The following is a 15,118-nucleotide window of genomic DNA, read 5'->3' as shown; positions in this document are numbered from 1 at the left end:
AACAAGGGTCCCCTGAGTCTTGGACCTTTTGATGAAAAGTACTGAGACTGCAGCAGGTTTGGTGTTTTGTTGGGGAAAACTGGACTGAGAAAGTGCCCAGTCTGGCTGCATGGTGGTTCTCTGGGGAGGCCGGTATGGAAAGAAACAGTCTTGAGTGAGAGGTAAACTCTCAAGCGCTTCCACTGTGGCATGTAACACGCTAAGGGACACGTATTCCTGTTCAGTCCAGACCCTGGGGCTGCCCAGCGAATGAGGACACCAATTTGATGAGGGCAGCTCTGCAGAAACCCCGGAGGGGGGCGCGGGGCCGGTTGTGGACTCAGATTGTCTTGTGCCACTGCCATTGAAATCATTATTTGTCAGCAGAAAACAAAAGCAAACCTCAGCTAGAGGCATGGGAGAAGGTGGACCTGAGTTCGAATGTGAACTCTGCCAGTTGCATAACCTTGGCCGAGTCACTCAAGCTATGTGAGCCGACCTCATCTGTAGCACAGTAGGATGACAGTCCTCACCTCCTAGGGTGTGGCTGGTCCTGGCTCAGGGCCTGGGTACAGGGAGGACGTGCTGAGTGGTAGGTGGAGCATCACTCATGGTGTGAGTGACTGTCTGGGCAGAGAAGCCAGAGGAGAAGCCCAGCCACGCTGCCCACACAAGGGCGGCCACCTGTTTACCCACTCATTCCTCCAAAGGTCTCCTCTCTGGGACCCCGAGGATCCAAGAGTCACCAGGATTCCAGGACCTCCAGGATGTGTGGAGACACTTCCAGCTGCCCTTCCCTCCTTTAAGTCAGACTCGGACCCTTTGGCTCCCGTTCCTCAGCCCTGCTACTCCTGCCTGTACTAAGGGCTCATTTCGGTACCATGGTGGGGGGTGTGTGCATGTGGGTTCCAAGCACTGCGCTCTGTTGCTGACTCAGTATCCGTGTGTTCTAGACATCAGATCATTTTCCCTCCCTCATCACCTCCACACCCAAATCAGTGCATCAAGGGACAGCAGAAAGTTCTAGGCATGGAAAGCCTTTTAAGCAGCAGCATCTATTTGGGGGTACACACAGGCATCAATAAGGCCTGGCGTTTGGACTTGGCTTTTTCCTGTGTTGCTGGGTGACCTTGGGCAGCTCACCAATGTGCTTGGCGAGTTGGTTTTTATGTTGGACCACTCAATACAGTAACAGTGACTAGAAGTGATGGAGTGGCTTGGGGCTTAAAGGAGGTGACTATCACCTAGGCCAGCCACTCAGATTCAAGACACAGGATTGGTTACTGCAACTATAAATGCTGTTAAAATATAACGACTTGAAAGTGACAATGTGCGATGTAAGTGCAATCTTATGTAGTATAAGGTTAGTTCACATAGCGATAGTGTTAAAATATACCACAAGTCAATAAATAAGATTATATTGCCTTTTATTTTTATTTTTTAAATTTTTTTGAGATGGGGTGTCACTCTCTCACCCACGCTGGAGTGCAGTGGTACGATCTCGACTCGATGCAACCTCTGCCTCCTGGGCTCAAGTGATCCTCTCACCTCAGCCTCCCAAGTAGCTGGGACTATAGGCGTGCACCACCATGCCAGGCTAATTTTTGCATTTTGGTGGAGACAGCGTTTCACCATGTTGCCCAGGCTGGTCTTGAGCTCCTGGACTCAAGGAATCCGCCCACCTCAGCCTCCCAAAGTGCTGGGATTACAGGCATGGGCCACCATGTCCAGCCTTCGATTACATTGCCTTTTATAAGCTGCTTTTGGATCAGATTAACGCATCTGTGGCTTCCGTGAAAGAATATATTGCATTTAAAAATCACAGTTACGGCTGGGCACGGTGGCTCACGCCTGTAATCCCAGCACTTTGGGAGGCCGAGGCGGGTGGATCACGAGGTCAGGAGATCGAGACCATCCTGGCTAACATGGTGAAACCCCATCTCTACTAAAAAAAAAAAAAAAAAAAAAAAAATTAGCCAGGCATGATGGCAGGTACCTGTAGTCCCAGCAACTCGGGAGGCTGAGGCAGGAGAATGGCGTGAGCCTGGGAGGCGGAGGTTGCAGTGAGCCGAGATGGCACCACTGCACTCCAGCCTGGGCGACTGAGCGAGACTTCATCTCAAAACAAGCAAACAAACAAACAAAACACACAGTTACAGTGATTTGCTAGATTTTACCTTCAGTGAGGTGGGAGCCCAGAGGGTGCCCATCTGTGCGGAAGAGAGACAGGGTGTCACTGAGGGCTGACTGGGTCCTTGCTGGCTACGGATGACAGGTGGAAGGGTGGAAGCAGGTCCAAGGAGAGGGGGCCTGGGGCTTGGTGGGGGTGGACCAGGAGGAGGCAGATGCTGGACAGAACACAAAGGTGAACTGCTGGGACTTGCTGCCTGCATAGCTGCCGGGGACGATGAGACAGGTGCTCAGGAGGACACTGCGGTTTATTGTTCAATGCCTGAGATCATGGTGACGGTCAATTCCTTTGTGGTTTAAAAATCAACTCCTGCCCAAGCCCCACTCCAGGCAGACGTAGTTCTCCCGTGCTTGTCCCTCCATCCATGTCACCCTCTCCTAGTCACTGCAACCGTGATCAATCCCTGGTTGTCAACTCAAACCTCAGTTTCTCCTGGAAGCTTTGCTGTCCCCTCCCTGGGGGTGCCCTGCCTCGTGCCCTCCTCCACCACCTGTGACCCTCCCCCATACTTGGGGTATGTGGCCCGTGCTGGCACTTCTCACTTCCTGGTTTCATCTACTCGGCTGGACTGGCAGCTGCTCACTGGCAGTCTGTGTAAGCAGCTTCCCCTGGAGCCCATCTCCAAGGTGTGATGGGACTCTCGCCCCCTGGAGGTGTGCAGCAGGCAGTCCTGGCGAACAGCCCTGAGTCCAAGCAGACTGGATGGTAGTAGGATTTTCTGGAACAGTGTCCTCTCTATTAGTCTTCCCAGCATGTGCCTTGGGTCCACACAATCTCAACCTGCTCATTACACCCACACTAAAGATTACAAAGGGAGCTCCTGCCCTGTTTTCTTTACCTTCTGTTTTATTTTTGAGACAGGGCCCCACTGTGTTGCCCAGGCTGGTCTTGAACTCCTAGACTCAATCCATCTGCCTGCCTGAGCCTCCCAAAGTGCTGGGATTACAGGCATGAGCTGCTGTAAAAGCCCCACCAAGCTTTTATTCATTGAATCACATCCATCCTGCCCTCAGAGCCTCCAAGGATTCTGGGAGGTGCACAGGGCCGGTGAATGTCCCCATAATGCAGATCAGGACCTGGAAACCAGGGAGGCCTGAGTGGCTCAGGGCCACTGTGGTGAGGTCTGTGTCTCCTGACTTGGGTCTTCTCCAGGGTCAACCCCAGATTTTCTGTGCAGCCCCTCCTGGGTGCAGCCAGGTGCCTGGTGGTGACAGCACCACCAGGGGGCAGCAGGTACCCATGGCATTATTGGCGGGCAGCTGCTTGGGTCCTAGACCTGGCCGGTCCTCTTGGCCAGAGCAGGTAGGCCAATGACAGTGAGGACAGAGGCCCCCTTCTTGCTGAGGGAGCCATCTGGGGAAAGAGACATTTAGTGCATCAATGCCCCGTGCTCCAGGCGAGGGCTTGGGAGAGTGGGTAGTTATTCCTCTCTCAGCCCTTTCTGTCCCACCACGGTGGGAAGCCTCTGGATAATTTATCCGTCCATTCTTCACAAGCAAGTCCGGCGGGAGCGGTATCTCCCCACTCTAGAGCCGAGGGGTCGAGGCTTTGCAGGAGGAGGCATCAGCGCAGGCTCTCAGATGGGGCCGGAGGGGCCGGCTTAGGTTTCACTCCTGGCTTTCTGATTTCTCAGGGAGATGCTGATGGGTCCAATCTGCTGCCCCATCTTCCTCCGGTGAGCAAGGCTCTCCCCCTTGCCCTAAAGGTGCCCACTGCTGCTTCCTCGGGGAAGGGCAAGAGACGGGAGCCGCCGGCTCACCTGTCACCTGGCCTGAGTTTACCGCTGCAGGCCAGACCCTAAGCGGGGACCCCCTGCTTCCACTTCAAGTGGAGAAGGGGCGAATCTGACTCTCTGCAGAGGCTAATTTCCAGGACAGAAGCCCCATCGGAGGCCCTGGGCCCAGGGGACCCTCTCTGGGCTCCCTCCTCGCATCCCCCTGTTCCGGCCCCTGCACAAGGAAGCCAAGGGGTAAGGGGTCCGGGGGCTGCCCAGTGCTGCCCCAGCTCGTACAGGCCCAGGATTCCACCGGAGTCCAGGGTGGGAGCCCTCAGAAACTGCACCCCAGCCTCCGGGGCTGAGCTAGTCTCAGAGAAGGGCTTGGACTTGCCCGGGGTCCCCCAGTGAATCAGCAGTGAACACCCGCGGTTCCTGGCAGCTGAGCCAGGATCCATATAATTTCAATTGCAGAATCTGTTTGTCCTTGAAGCCCCTCCCACCGTCACACGTTGCCAGCTGGACAGAACGCGCCCCCACCACCCAGGGTGGGGCCCAGAAGGGAGATCAGGGCGGATCAGCATGGGGGCCGGCTGCGACCCTGGGCCGGAGAGCACCTTCCTGCCCTCACTTCTGTCACGCATTCCGTCCTGGACGCCAGGAACTGCCCGCTGGGCAGCTGCGAGTGGCCAGGACTCTGGGCCCAAAGCTGGGGAATCCTGGCCTTTATGCAGCGTCGGGGGGTCTTCCTGTGGGCCCCCGGCCAGGGCGGAGGACAGGAAGAGGGCTCTGGGAGTCCTGGTCCGTGCGCCTTCGGCCTCAGCCTCGGGTATCCCGCTGGGGCGGCTTGATGGGCCAAGGGGGCTCAGGAAGCTTCGGCCCAGCCCGGTGCCCCCTCCCGAGTCTGAGATTTCCGAACGGCCATGCAAGGGCGCCCAGCGCGACAGGGACCACCTCCTGCCCTCCACGGAGGCCCAAAGACACCCAGGAGGGACGCCCGGCCATCACTCCAAGGGCGAGGTCGCTCCCCCATGGAGAAGGGTTCCCCAAAGTCCGAGCGCCCTCGGAGAAAGTCGCCGGGACCCGGGCCTTCGCCTCAACCCCCGCCCACCGCAACTTTCGCGGGCGGTACGGGGCAGGAAGTGGGGGGGCGGGGGCGGGGGCGGTGCTTGGGACGCGGGGAGGTGCCAGACGAGCGCTTCGGCCCCGCCCCTGCCCCGCCCGGCCGTGGCCGCGCCCCCTGCGCCCCCAGCGCCCCGGAGCCGCAGAGCCGCGGAGTTGTTGAGTCGCAGCGCCGGGCGTGAGGACTGCGGGCGGGGCGAACAAAGCGGCGGCGACGCGGACGGCCCAGGCCCGGGACGCGCGGAGCGAGCGACCCCACCGGGCCTTTGTCTCGGGCGGGGCAGGAGCGGCGGCGGCCGCGGGGCGCCCGGAGCGCAGAATGCGGCGTCCGGCGGCGCGAATGGGGGAGCGCTGCGGCGACTGGCTGCGTGGAGCCCGGCCCGGGGCCCGCGGGCACTTGCGTGTGTGAAGCGGGGAGATCCGGCGCGCTGCCCATTGCCCGCCCCGCGGCCGCACGTGGGCGGGAGCGGCGGCCAGAGAGGAGCCCTAGGAAGAGGAGGAGGAAGAGGAGGGGACGCGCGGCGGCGCAGCGGGGGACCTGGGGCAGCCCGCGCGAAGCCCCGCCCCGGTCCTGAGCCCCGCGCGCGCGGGCGGGATGCCCCGCGGCCGCTGCACTTTGGCTCAAGCGCTGCCCTGAGCCGGTCGGGCCCGCGGGCGCCATGGAGCAGTGGCGGCAGTGCGGCCGCTGGCTCATCGACTGCAAGGTCCTGCCGCCCAACCACCGGGTGGTGTGGCCCTCGGCCGTGGTCTTCGACCTGGCGCAGGCGCTGCGCGACGGGGTCCTCCTGTGCCAGCTGCTGCACAACCTCTCCCCCGGCTCCATCGACCTCAAGGACATCAACTTCCGGCCGCAGATGTCCCAGGTGAGCGCCCGGCGCGGCGGGAGGGCCTCAGGGCTCCGGCGTTCGCGCTGCCCGACGCGCGGACGGAACGCGGAGGTCGCAGCGGCGGCGGCCCAGGCGCCCTGGCTGGGGCGGCCGTGCTCTGGGACGCGGGCGGGCGACGGGAGGGCGCGCCCCGGCCCTCCGAGCTGCGACCTCAGGAGGCGCGAAGTTGGCCAAAGTCCCTCCAGCCTGGGTCGCGCTGCCGTCCCCCCAGTCCCCGGCCACTGCTCCGGTGCGGCGGTTCCGCGGTCTGCGCCGCCTGGGATGGGGGAGGCTCCCGCGCTGCGCTTGCTCTGCGGGGCCCTGCGAGTGGCCCCTCAGTCCCCAGGGAGCCTGCCGAGCCGGGTGTAAGCGTCGTGGGTCGCATCCTCGGGCCTCGCGCCTGCTGGCCGGACGCCCGTGGAAGAGCGGGCGCGGTCGCTGTGCCGGCCCGGGGCGCGGCTGGAGGGCCCGGGAGGGGCGCGGGGCGGGAGTCCTCGGGGCCGGAGGGAGCTGGGTTCGCCCCGGGCACCGCCCCCTCGCCGGCCTCCGCCTCTTCCAGGACCCGGGCCCGGGTTGATCCGCCTCGAGGATTCCCAGGGCCACTTGGCGCCGGTCCTGGCCCCCATCGCTTTCCTAACACCCCCACCCCTCCTTCGGGCGCTGAGTGTGGCCTTTGTCGCGGCGGAGACACGCGTGCGGCCGCGGGGCCAGGCAGTAAAATGCCTGCCCCGCCGAATGGAGCTGCTTTTCTTGGCCTCTTAAAGGGAACTTGGCTAAGACTTAAGCAGAATGGAGGCTTCCATCCTCTTCTCCGGGGGTCGCGGAATCCTTACTGGGAGCAGCTTAGAAGAGGTCGGGGGAGGCAGAGGGGGTGCCAGCCGGGTCCAACCAGCACCAACGAGGCGCCACCTTTCAGCCAGCTCAGCAGCCCGTCACGGCGCGCAGTGGCAACTCCATGTGGAGAGGGATCATTCACCAGTGGGACTTAGGACGTGGTTCCTGGGAAGGAGGGAGAGTGAGTCACTAGCGATTCCAGGCTGGGCTGCCGAGGCTTCTGCCCTTTGGTGGTGACTGCGTTTCCTAGGAGACCGGGCCCTTCTCTGCTGGGTTGGGGGGGCGCTGACAAAGGCAAGCCCTGAGGGGAAGGGGCCGCCTTCCCACTGGGTAATTATTACCCAGCACCGCCTGGACCGGCTTAGTAGGAGCCCTCAGGAGCCTCCCTGGGAGTCAGCCCTTCTTCCCGCAGGGTGTCAGTGGTCAGGTGCAGGTGGCGGTCACCGCAGCAGCGGGCTTCCCCAGATCTGTTCTCAGAGCCCCACGGGGACTGGGAAGTCTGGACTCCATTTTATGGCTGGAGAAACTGAGGAGAAGGATAGCTGTGGGGGAGCAGGGCTGGGCCTTGAACCGAGGCGGCTGCCTTTGATGTGAGTTCCAGGGGCTGCCCAGGCTGACTTGCTCGGGCAGGATTTCCGGCTGCTTGCAGGCTGGGGCTCAGGGCAGAGGCAGGGCAGCTGGGTCAGCACAGAGGAGGCTTGGGAGGAACCCAACCTTGCGTTGTGGACTTGCTGGGTCTCCGGGCTGCCCCTCCCCAGCTGTGGTTTGGGAAGATGGGAAGAAGAGGGGGCCCTGGCTGTGGCAGGTGGCTTGGCTCAGCCTTTGCACTGGAAGTTCAAGCCAGAGACTTCCTGGGGTCTCTGGAGCCATTGGCCAGGCAGCAATATGAACCCCGATACAGGCCTCTTGAGCCTTGCTGCTGGGCCGGTGGAGGGGCATCTGGGGGTCCCGCTGCCCAGCCGGTGAAGGGGTGTGTAGGGGCCCTGCTGCCAGACTGGTGGAGGGGTGTCGTAAGTGCCCTGCTGCTGGGTAGGTGGAGGATGTGTAGGGGCCTGGGCGGTAGGAGGACCACATGGGTGTGTATCTGTGTGGCTCTCTGCTCTGATTGAATCCTGGCACTGTCCCCTCCCAGGTAGGCAATGACCTCCAGAGCCTCAGTTTCCCCATCTGTGTCATGAGAACAGTCATAGCAGTCCCCTCTTAGCCATGCTGTGAGGATTTGCTAAGGGCAGGCACAGAAGGCACACCCTTAGCACAGTGCCCATGAAATGACCATCACCTGGACACTGGCATGTATGGTCCCGTGTAGCTGAGGCTGACCTTGCCCTCCACTCCTCTGTCCCGTGGAGGGTGGGCCGCCTTTGTACGGCTGTTGCCTGCACAGGGATGGCTGCAGGCGCTCCCTTAACCCTCACGTTGGCTATGACGGCCCCATCTGTATGTTCACACGTGGAGAAACCCCTTTACTGCATCTGGCTCCCACAGGAGCTGGGAGAAGGACTTCATTTCTCTGTATGGCTGGTGGTTGTTATCTGGGAAACTCACTTTTTTTTTTTTCTTTTTGGAGATGAAGTCTTGCTCTGTCGCCCAGGCTGGAGTGCAGCGGTGCAATGTCGGCTCACTACAACCTCCACCTCCTGGGTTCAAGTGATTCTCTTGCCTCAGCCTCCTGAGTAGCTGGGACTGCAGGCACGTGCCACCATGCCCAGCTATTATTATTATTATTATTATTATTATTTGAAATGGAGTCTCGCTCTGTTGACCAGGCAGGCGTGCAGTGGCGCAGTCTCAGCTCACTGCAACCTCCACCTCGGATTCAAGCAATTCTCCTGCTTCAGCCTCCTGAGTAGCTGGGATTACAGGCGCTTGCCACCATGCTTGGCTAATTTTTTGTATATATATATATTTTTTTGAGATGGAGTTTCACTCTTGTTGCCCAGGCTGGAATGCAATGGCGCTATCTCAGCTCACCACAATCTCCGCCTCCCAGGTTCAAGTGATTCTTCTGTGTCAGCCTCCTGAGTAGCTGGGATTACAGGCATGTGCCACCTCACTCAGCTAATTTTGTGTTTTTGGTAGAGATGGGGTTTCTCTATGTTGGTCAGGCTGGTCTCGAACTTCTGACCTCAGGTGATCCACCCACGTCGGCTTCCCAAAGTGTTGGGATTACAGGCATGTGCCACCTCACTCAGCTAATTTTGTATTTTTGGTAGAGATGGGGTTTCACCATGTTGGCCAGGCTGGTCTCGAACTCCTGACCTCGTGATCCACCTGCCTCAGCTCCCAAAGTGTTGGGATTACAGACGTGAGCCACCGTGCCTGGCCCACACCCAGCTATTTTTTGTATTTTTAGTAGAGACAATGTTTCACTATGTTGGCCAGACAGATCTCGAACTCCTGACCTCGTGATCCGCCCGCCTCGGCCTCCCAAAGTGTTGGGATTACAGGCGTGAACCACAGCGCCCCACCCATGCCCAGCTATTTTTTGTATTTTTAGTAGAGATGGGGTTTCACTGTGTTGGCCAGGCTGATCTCGAACTCGTGACCTCGTGATCTGCTCACCGCAGCCTCCCAAAGTGCTGGGATTACAGACGTGAGCCCCCGCGCCTGGCTGAAACTGATATTTCTTAAGGGGTGGGGATGGGAGGGGGAAGAGGTCATCTCCACCCTTGGTGGTTGGGTCATAGAAAAATCACATCTGCCCTTTCTTACCTGCCCTGCTGTGGCCTAAGCACAACCTTAGGTGGGGGTTGCCGCCTGTGTTTAATAGGTGAGGCCATCAAGGTTCAGAGAGCTTGAGTGACGCCTCACCACGCCACCCCTCCTGCCCAGGTCGGTAAGTGGCAAAACCAACATAGGGATTGCAGTCTCCCTCCCAAGACTGTTTAAATAAATGATGACTGCAGACCTTCCTAAGCTGGCTTGCTGTCTTGCGGACTTTCTGAGAGATGTCCCTGGCCTCGTTCTTGGGTTGTCATGGTGTGTGTCTGTTTTCAAGGGGTGGCTGGGATGGGGGGTGGGTGCCTGTGATCCCTGGCTAGTGAGTTGCAGGGTCCCTCGAGGGCACGTGCTGGGGTGTCTCCCACCTCCCTGCTAGTCATGGCATATGGGGCCGTCTAGCCTGGAGGCCTCTATAATGTTCCCTCCTTCCAGAATTGCCCCTGGCCTCTCATGGTGACATCCTATTTTCAGAGGACTTGGAGCGCCCCTCCCACTTTGAGTTTAATCTAGGCTGGGTTATTTGCCCTAATGGATCATCATAGCAATGTGCATTTATACAGCATCTGCTGTGCGCAGAACCGGGTGCTAGGAGGTGGTCACAGAGATCCCAGTTGCCCACCTGGTCATTTCTTCTGAAGCTGGCAGGGTCTGCTTTATTTTATTTTATTTTATTTTATTTTATTTTATTTTTTTTTTGAGACGGAGTCTCGCTCTGTCACCCAGGCTGGAGTGCAGTGGCCGGATCTCAGCTCACTGCAAGCTCCGCCTCCCGGGTTTACGCCATTCTCCTGCCTCAGCTTCCCGAGTAGCTGGGACTACAGGCGCCCGCCACCTCGCCCGGCTAGTTTTTTGTATTTTTTAGTAGAGACGGGGTTTCACCGTGTTAACCAGGATGGTCTCGATCTCCCGACCTCGTGATCCGCCCGTCTCGGCCTCCCAAAGTGCTGGGATTACAGGCTTGAGCCACCGCGCCCGGCCTATTTTATTTTATTTTTTATCCAAAGTGCCTGGAAGCCCCATGGGTTTAATTAAACTAATTGGGTATGGCCACAATCTGCTGACCCTAACAAGAGACTGGGTATGTCTGGAGCAGCTTCGGTTGGGAGGTCCCGAGGTTGCCTGTGCCAGCATCTGCAGATTGCACCCTGAGGGCACCACCCGCACAGTCTCTGACTTGCCCACATCGCCCTGGTAGCCTCTTCCCCGTAAAACAGATCAGGCAGCCATTGCCGGGACACCACGCAAAGGCTTGGCCCCGGGCCTGCCAGAGTCTGTCCCCAACCTCCGCCTCAACTCCCTGTGCTCCCTGCCTCTTCCCAGACACGCCAGCCTGGCAATGTTTTTGGCACCCCCCTCCAGGGCCTTTTTGATGTGTGCCATCATGAGCTGTGCGCTTGCTGGAAGACCACCTCTCCTTCTAGCCTGGTTCTTCCTGTAGGAGCGCTGGTATCGGGGCTGCCTCCCCTTGGCAGCCTCCTTGGGTTTCACCCTCTTCCCACCCTGTCCTGCACGCGCTTCGAACCTCCGTCTCGCTCCTTCACTGTTCTGGGGTCTCTCTGGCCTCGTCCTCTCCGCTTTTTGTTTCATTACACAGTACCCTTGCTGCTCGTTCTGCAACACTCAGCAGCTGGACAGCTGGAGAGTGTAACGAGGGACCTCGATCCTAACGAGGGACCGAGTGTGTCTGGAGCACCTTTGTGTGACTGCCCCCCTTCTGGGTCTGAGCCCTTCCAAGGCAGGGCCATGGCTGGGCTTGCTCCTCTCTGGGTCCTTCAGAACCTTGTGCGTTCATTAGAGGAATAATAAATAAATAAATAAATAAAATATATATAATTAAACAATAAATAAATAAATAAATAATAATAAAACCCTGCCACATGCCACGCGGGCTTTGTGCCTGTGAGGGGAGGGAGGACAACAGGCTGGGGCTGTCCCCGCTCTCGTGAGGCTTCTCGTCGCGCAAGGGCCCCAGTGGATGTTGATGAGGAGCTCGGTAACTGGAAAGCGACAGGGAAATACCCGAAGGGCTCCCGGTGGCAGCAGAAGGGGCCTGGCTGGTGTAGCCGGGGTCCAAAACACAGGGCTGCCAGGAGCAGGGGAGGGAATGCTGGCTGTGAGGCAGACAGGGACGCCTTTTCTTTTTCAGGGGATAGATTGTATTTTCTAAAAAAATTTGAAAATATCTCAGTCGTAGGAAAGTTACAAGTACAGCACAGGTAACTTGAACCATTTGAGGGGAAGTATGGGGCTCAATGCCCCGCAACCCAAAAGCATCAGTGCGTTTCCCACAAACAAGGTCATGCTCCTCTGTAACCACAGCACCGCCATCCCCATCCAGCCAACAACAGCAATCCGTGACCCGTCTGCTTCTCCACAATTGTCCCAGCAAATGCCCTTCACGGCATAGAACAGCTTTAGGGCCCTGGGCTGCCAGTGGCTGTGTCCCCCTCTGTCAACCTGGGCCCGTTCCTCAGCCTTTCTTTGATGTTCATGACCTTGACTTTTTGGAAGGTTACAGCCTCCTTTGGTTATAGAATGTTCCCCCATCAGCAGGGTCAGGCCATGCACCTATAGGGGCCTAGCTCAGCCTCCGTGCTGCATCCTTCCTGCTTCCTCCTAGCAGTTGGCACGAGGCTTGGATGTGCCCCATTGCGGGTGATGTTGTGTTTAAATTACTCTGTTAATCGCAGCAGTTTGGGAGGCCGAGGCAGGCAGATCACCTGAGGTCAGGAGTTTGAGACCAGCCTGGCCAACATGGTGAAACCCCATCTCTACTAACAATACAAAAAATTAGCCGGGTGTGGTGGTGCACACTTGTAATTCCAGCTACTTGGGAGGCTGAGGCAGGAGGATCGCTTGAACCTGGGAGGCGGAGGTTGCAGTGAGCTGAGATCGCGCCACTGCATTCCAGCCTGGGCTACAGAGCGAGACTCCGTCTCAATAAAACAAAACAAAACAAAAAACCCACAGAAACAGTGCTTCTGCAGTATTAAAATTTCATGCAGGGAGGGAGATTAGGAAAAATATCTGAAAAGGCTCCTTGGAGGGATAATAATGAAAATGAGGGTGAGAAACTTTCATCTTGCAAGCATTGGCATTCCCGCTGGGCAGGAGCCCGGGAGCATGGGGTGGGGTGGGGTGGGGTGGGGTGGGAGCCCTGGCTGTTAGTGACAGGGACTCACCGGGAGTGGGACTTGAAGGCTATGTTGAGCAGGATCCCAGGCTCAGGCCTGGGGTCAGCAGGAAGGACCCCAGGCCGCAAGGAGGGCATAACCTGACATTGGCGAAGATAAGAGATTTCTGCCGAGTGTTGTGATTGCAAAAACCCTGGCTTTGGTGTGGGGCAGGATGAGACCGGGAGGAATGCTGGGTGTGAGGCGTGGAGGCTGCTGTGAGAGTGATCTGCGTCTGCCTGCGGTTTGGGCCGGGCCTTGGAGATGGGTCGGGGCCCTGGCTTCAGGGCGGTGGACTTCTGGAGGCAGGACCTTGTTGGGGGTCTGGCGTGGGTGAGCGTCCGGCCCACCCCCGTGCCTCTGTGGAGCCTTTTCTTGCTCTGAGGCCCAGGTCATGAGGATGTCTCCCCCCTGGAGGAAATCTTTCTGGCCTTCCTGGAAGGACACTGGGTTCTGGCCTGGGTGGTGGGCAGCGTGGTGCCCTCTTTTGAGGTGACTTGTGAGGACACATGTTCGTCCCTGTGTCCAGGCCACGTCTGTGGGCTGTGGCTTCCCAGTTTGAGGGGTGGGATTCCCAGGACAGGGACAGCGTTGGCAATCCGGTGGGGCCAGTGTGGAAGAGCCTGGCTTTACGCAGATGCCCAGACCTGAGCCCCCAGCTGAGGCCCCAGCAGGCCTCCCTCCTGACTGCCTCTGGAGTCACCTTCTTCTCTCCCAGTGTCCCAGCCCAGCCATTGCTGTCCCTCTCCTAGAGCAGGCGGCGGCAGATGTTTCGGTGCAGGGCTGGATGGTAAATATTTTAGGTTTTGTGAGCCAGACGGTCTCTGTCACGACTATGCAGGTCTGCCCTTGCAGCACGACAGCAGCCCTGGGTGGTCTGTAAACGGAGGAGTGTGGCGATGCTCCCATGAAATTTATTTTTGTAGAATGAAATTTGAAATGTATATCATTTTCACATATCATGAAATATTATTCTTATGCTTCCCCCACCAACCTGCTCAACCATTGAAAAACATAAAAACCTTGGCAGGGCGCGGTGGCTCAAGCCTGTAATCCCAGCACTTTGGGAGGCCAAGGCGAGCGCATCACGAGGTCAGGAGATCGAGACCATCCTGGCTAACACGGTGAAACCCCGTCTCTACTAAAAAAAATACAAAAAATTAGCCGGGCGTGGTGGCGGGCACCTGTAGTCCCAGCTACTCGGGAGGCTGAGGCAGGAGAATGGCATGAACCCGGGAGGCAGAGCTTGCAGTGAGCGGAGATTGCGCCACTGCATTCCAGCCTGGGGGACAAAGCAAGACTCCATCTCAAAAACAAACAAACAAAAAACACAACAAAAACATAAAAACCTTTCTTGGCTTGCAGGATGTACAAAATCAGGCAGTGGGCCCTCCAAAACCAGGCGGCGGGCCCTCTAAAACCAAGCGGCAGCCAGAGTCTGCCGCGCCCAGTCCTAGGTCCCCTCTTTCGGCCTCCCGCCCCGCCAGCCAGAGTCTGCCGCGCCCAGTCCTAGGTCCCCTCTTTCGGCCTCCCGCCCCGCCAGCCAGAGTCTGCCACACCCTGTCCTAGGTCCCCTCTTGCCGTCTCCTGCCCTGCCAGCCTGGTCTGCCGCACCCTATCCCAGGTGTCCCTCTTGCAGCCTCCTGCCCCGCTAGCTAGAGTCTGCTGTGCCCAGTCCCACGTGCCCCTCTTTCGGCCTCCTGCCCCACCAGCCTCGTCTGCGGCCACGTGTGCTGCAGCCACCCATGGTTTGGCGCTGCTACCCTGGAGGCACCCCCCCTGCCTGGTGTCACCCCCACCGAGTCTCCCTGGCCTTCCGTGCCCCAGCTTCAGGCACGCTGACTGCCTTCCTGTGCCTCCCAGTTCAGGGCCTTTCCCCTGCAGTTCCTTGAAGGGGAACCCTCTTGCCTGGCTCGCTGCTGCCGTCTGCTTAGAGGCCTGTCCTGGGAAACCTTTCCTGCCCCCAGGCCTGCTCGGGCCCCCTGACAAGGGCTCTTGGTCTCCTGGACTTTCCCCTTCTAAGTCGCACCGTTTGTTGTGTTTACTGTTCCATTTGTATCTAAAGCTTTTGGCAGGGGCTGGTCAAACAGGAAGCGATCAGTAAGAGCGGAGCTTTCTCCCAGGCCCTTGTGCCGGGAAGCGGACTGAGCGCCGCCATGACCCCAGCCCCCACCCTTGGGCAGTCTAGAGGGGACTTAGCTCTCAGCCCCATTTTCCTGATGGAGGCCGGGCTCCTCATGTCTGGAATGACACTGCCAGAAAGAGATCACTGGAAATGCTTGGAGACACGATGAGTGGCCCGAAGGGGCGGCAGTGGGGACCACACTGGCCTGCTCGGCCACACTTAGCATTTTTTTTTTTTTTTTTTTTTGAGACGGAGTCTCGCTCTGTCGCCGGGGCTGGAGTGCAGTGGCCAGATCCCAGCTCATTGCAAGCTCCGCCTCCTGGGTTTACGCCATTCTCCGGCCTCAGCCTCCGGAGTAGCTGGGACTACAGGCGCCCGCCACCGCGCCCGGCT

The 15,118-nt window shown here is 58.6% G+C and overlaps 1 protein-coding gene across 4 annotated transcripts in view; it reads left to right on the top strand.

Moving 5' to 3' along the window:
- Nucleotides 1-5,571: 5,571 nt before the first annotated feature.
- The window catches only part of VAV2 (vav guanine nucleotide exchange factor 2), a 232,748-nt gene continuing 223,201 nt past the window's right edge, over nucleotides 5,572-15,118 (top strand). For 3 of the 4 annotated variants that reach the window (XM_050759861.1, XM_050759859.1, XM_050759860.1), the window contains exon 1: nucleotides 5,612-5,869. In XM_050759861.1, coding sequence (XP_050615818.1) covers nucleotides 5,666-5,869 — 204 coding nt within the window. In that variant the 5' untranslated portion in view covers nucleotides 5,612-5,665. Of the gene's footprint in view, nucleotides 5,870-15,118 lie in introns of all 4 variants that reach the window. The other variant, XM_050759858.1, reaches the window with a different exon arrangement.

Source organism: Macaca thibetana, chromosome 15 (genome assembly GCF_024542745.1).
Source record: "Macaca thibetana thibetana isolate TM-01 chromosome 15, ASM2454274v1, whole genome shotgun sequence".
Taxonomy (NCBI): domain Eukaryota; kingdom Metazoa; phylum Chordata; class Mammalia; order Primates; family Cercopithecidae; genus Macaca; species Macaca thibetana.
The sequence above is the reverse complement of the archived record's forward strand: the minus strand, read 5'-3'. Positions and strand labels throughout refer to the sequence as shown.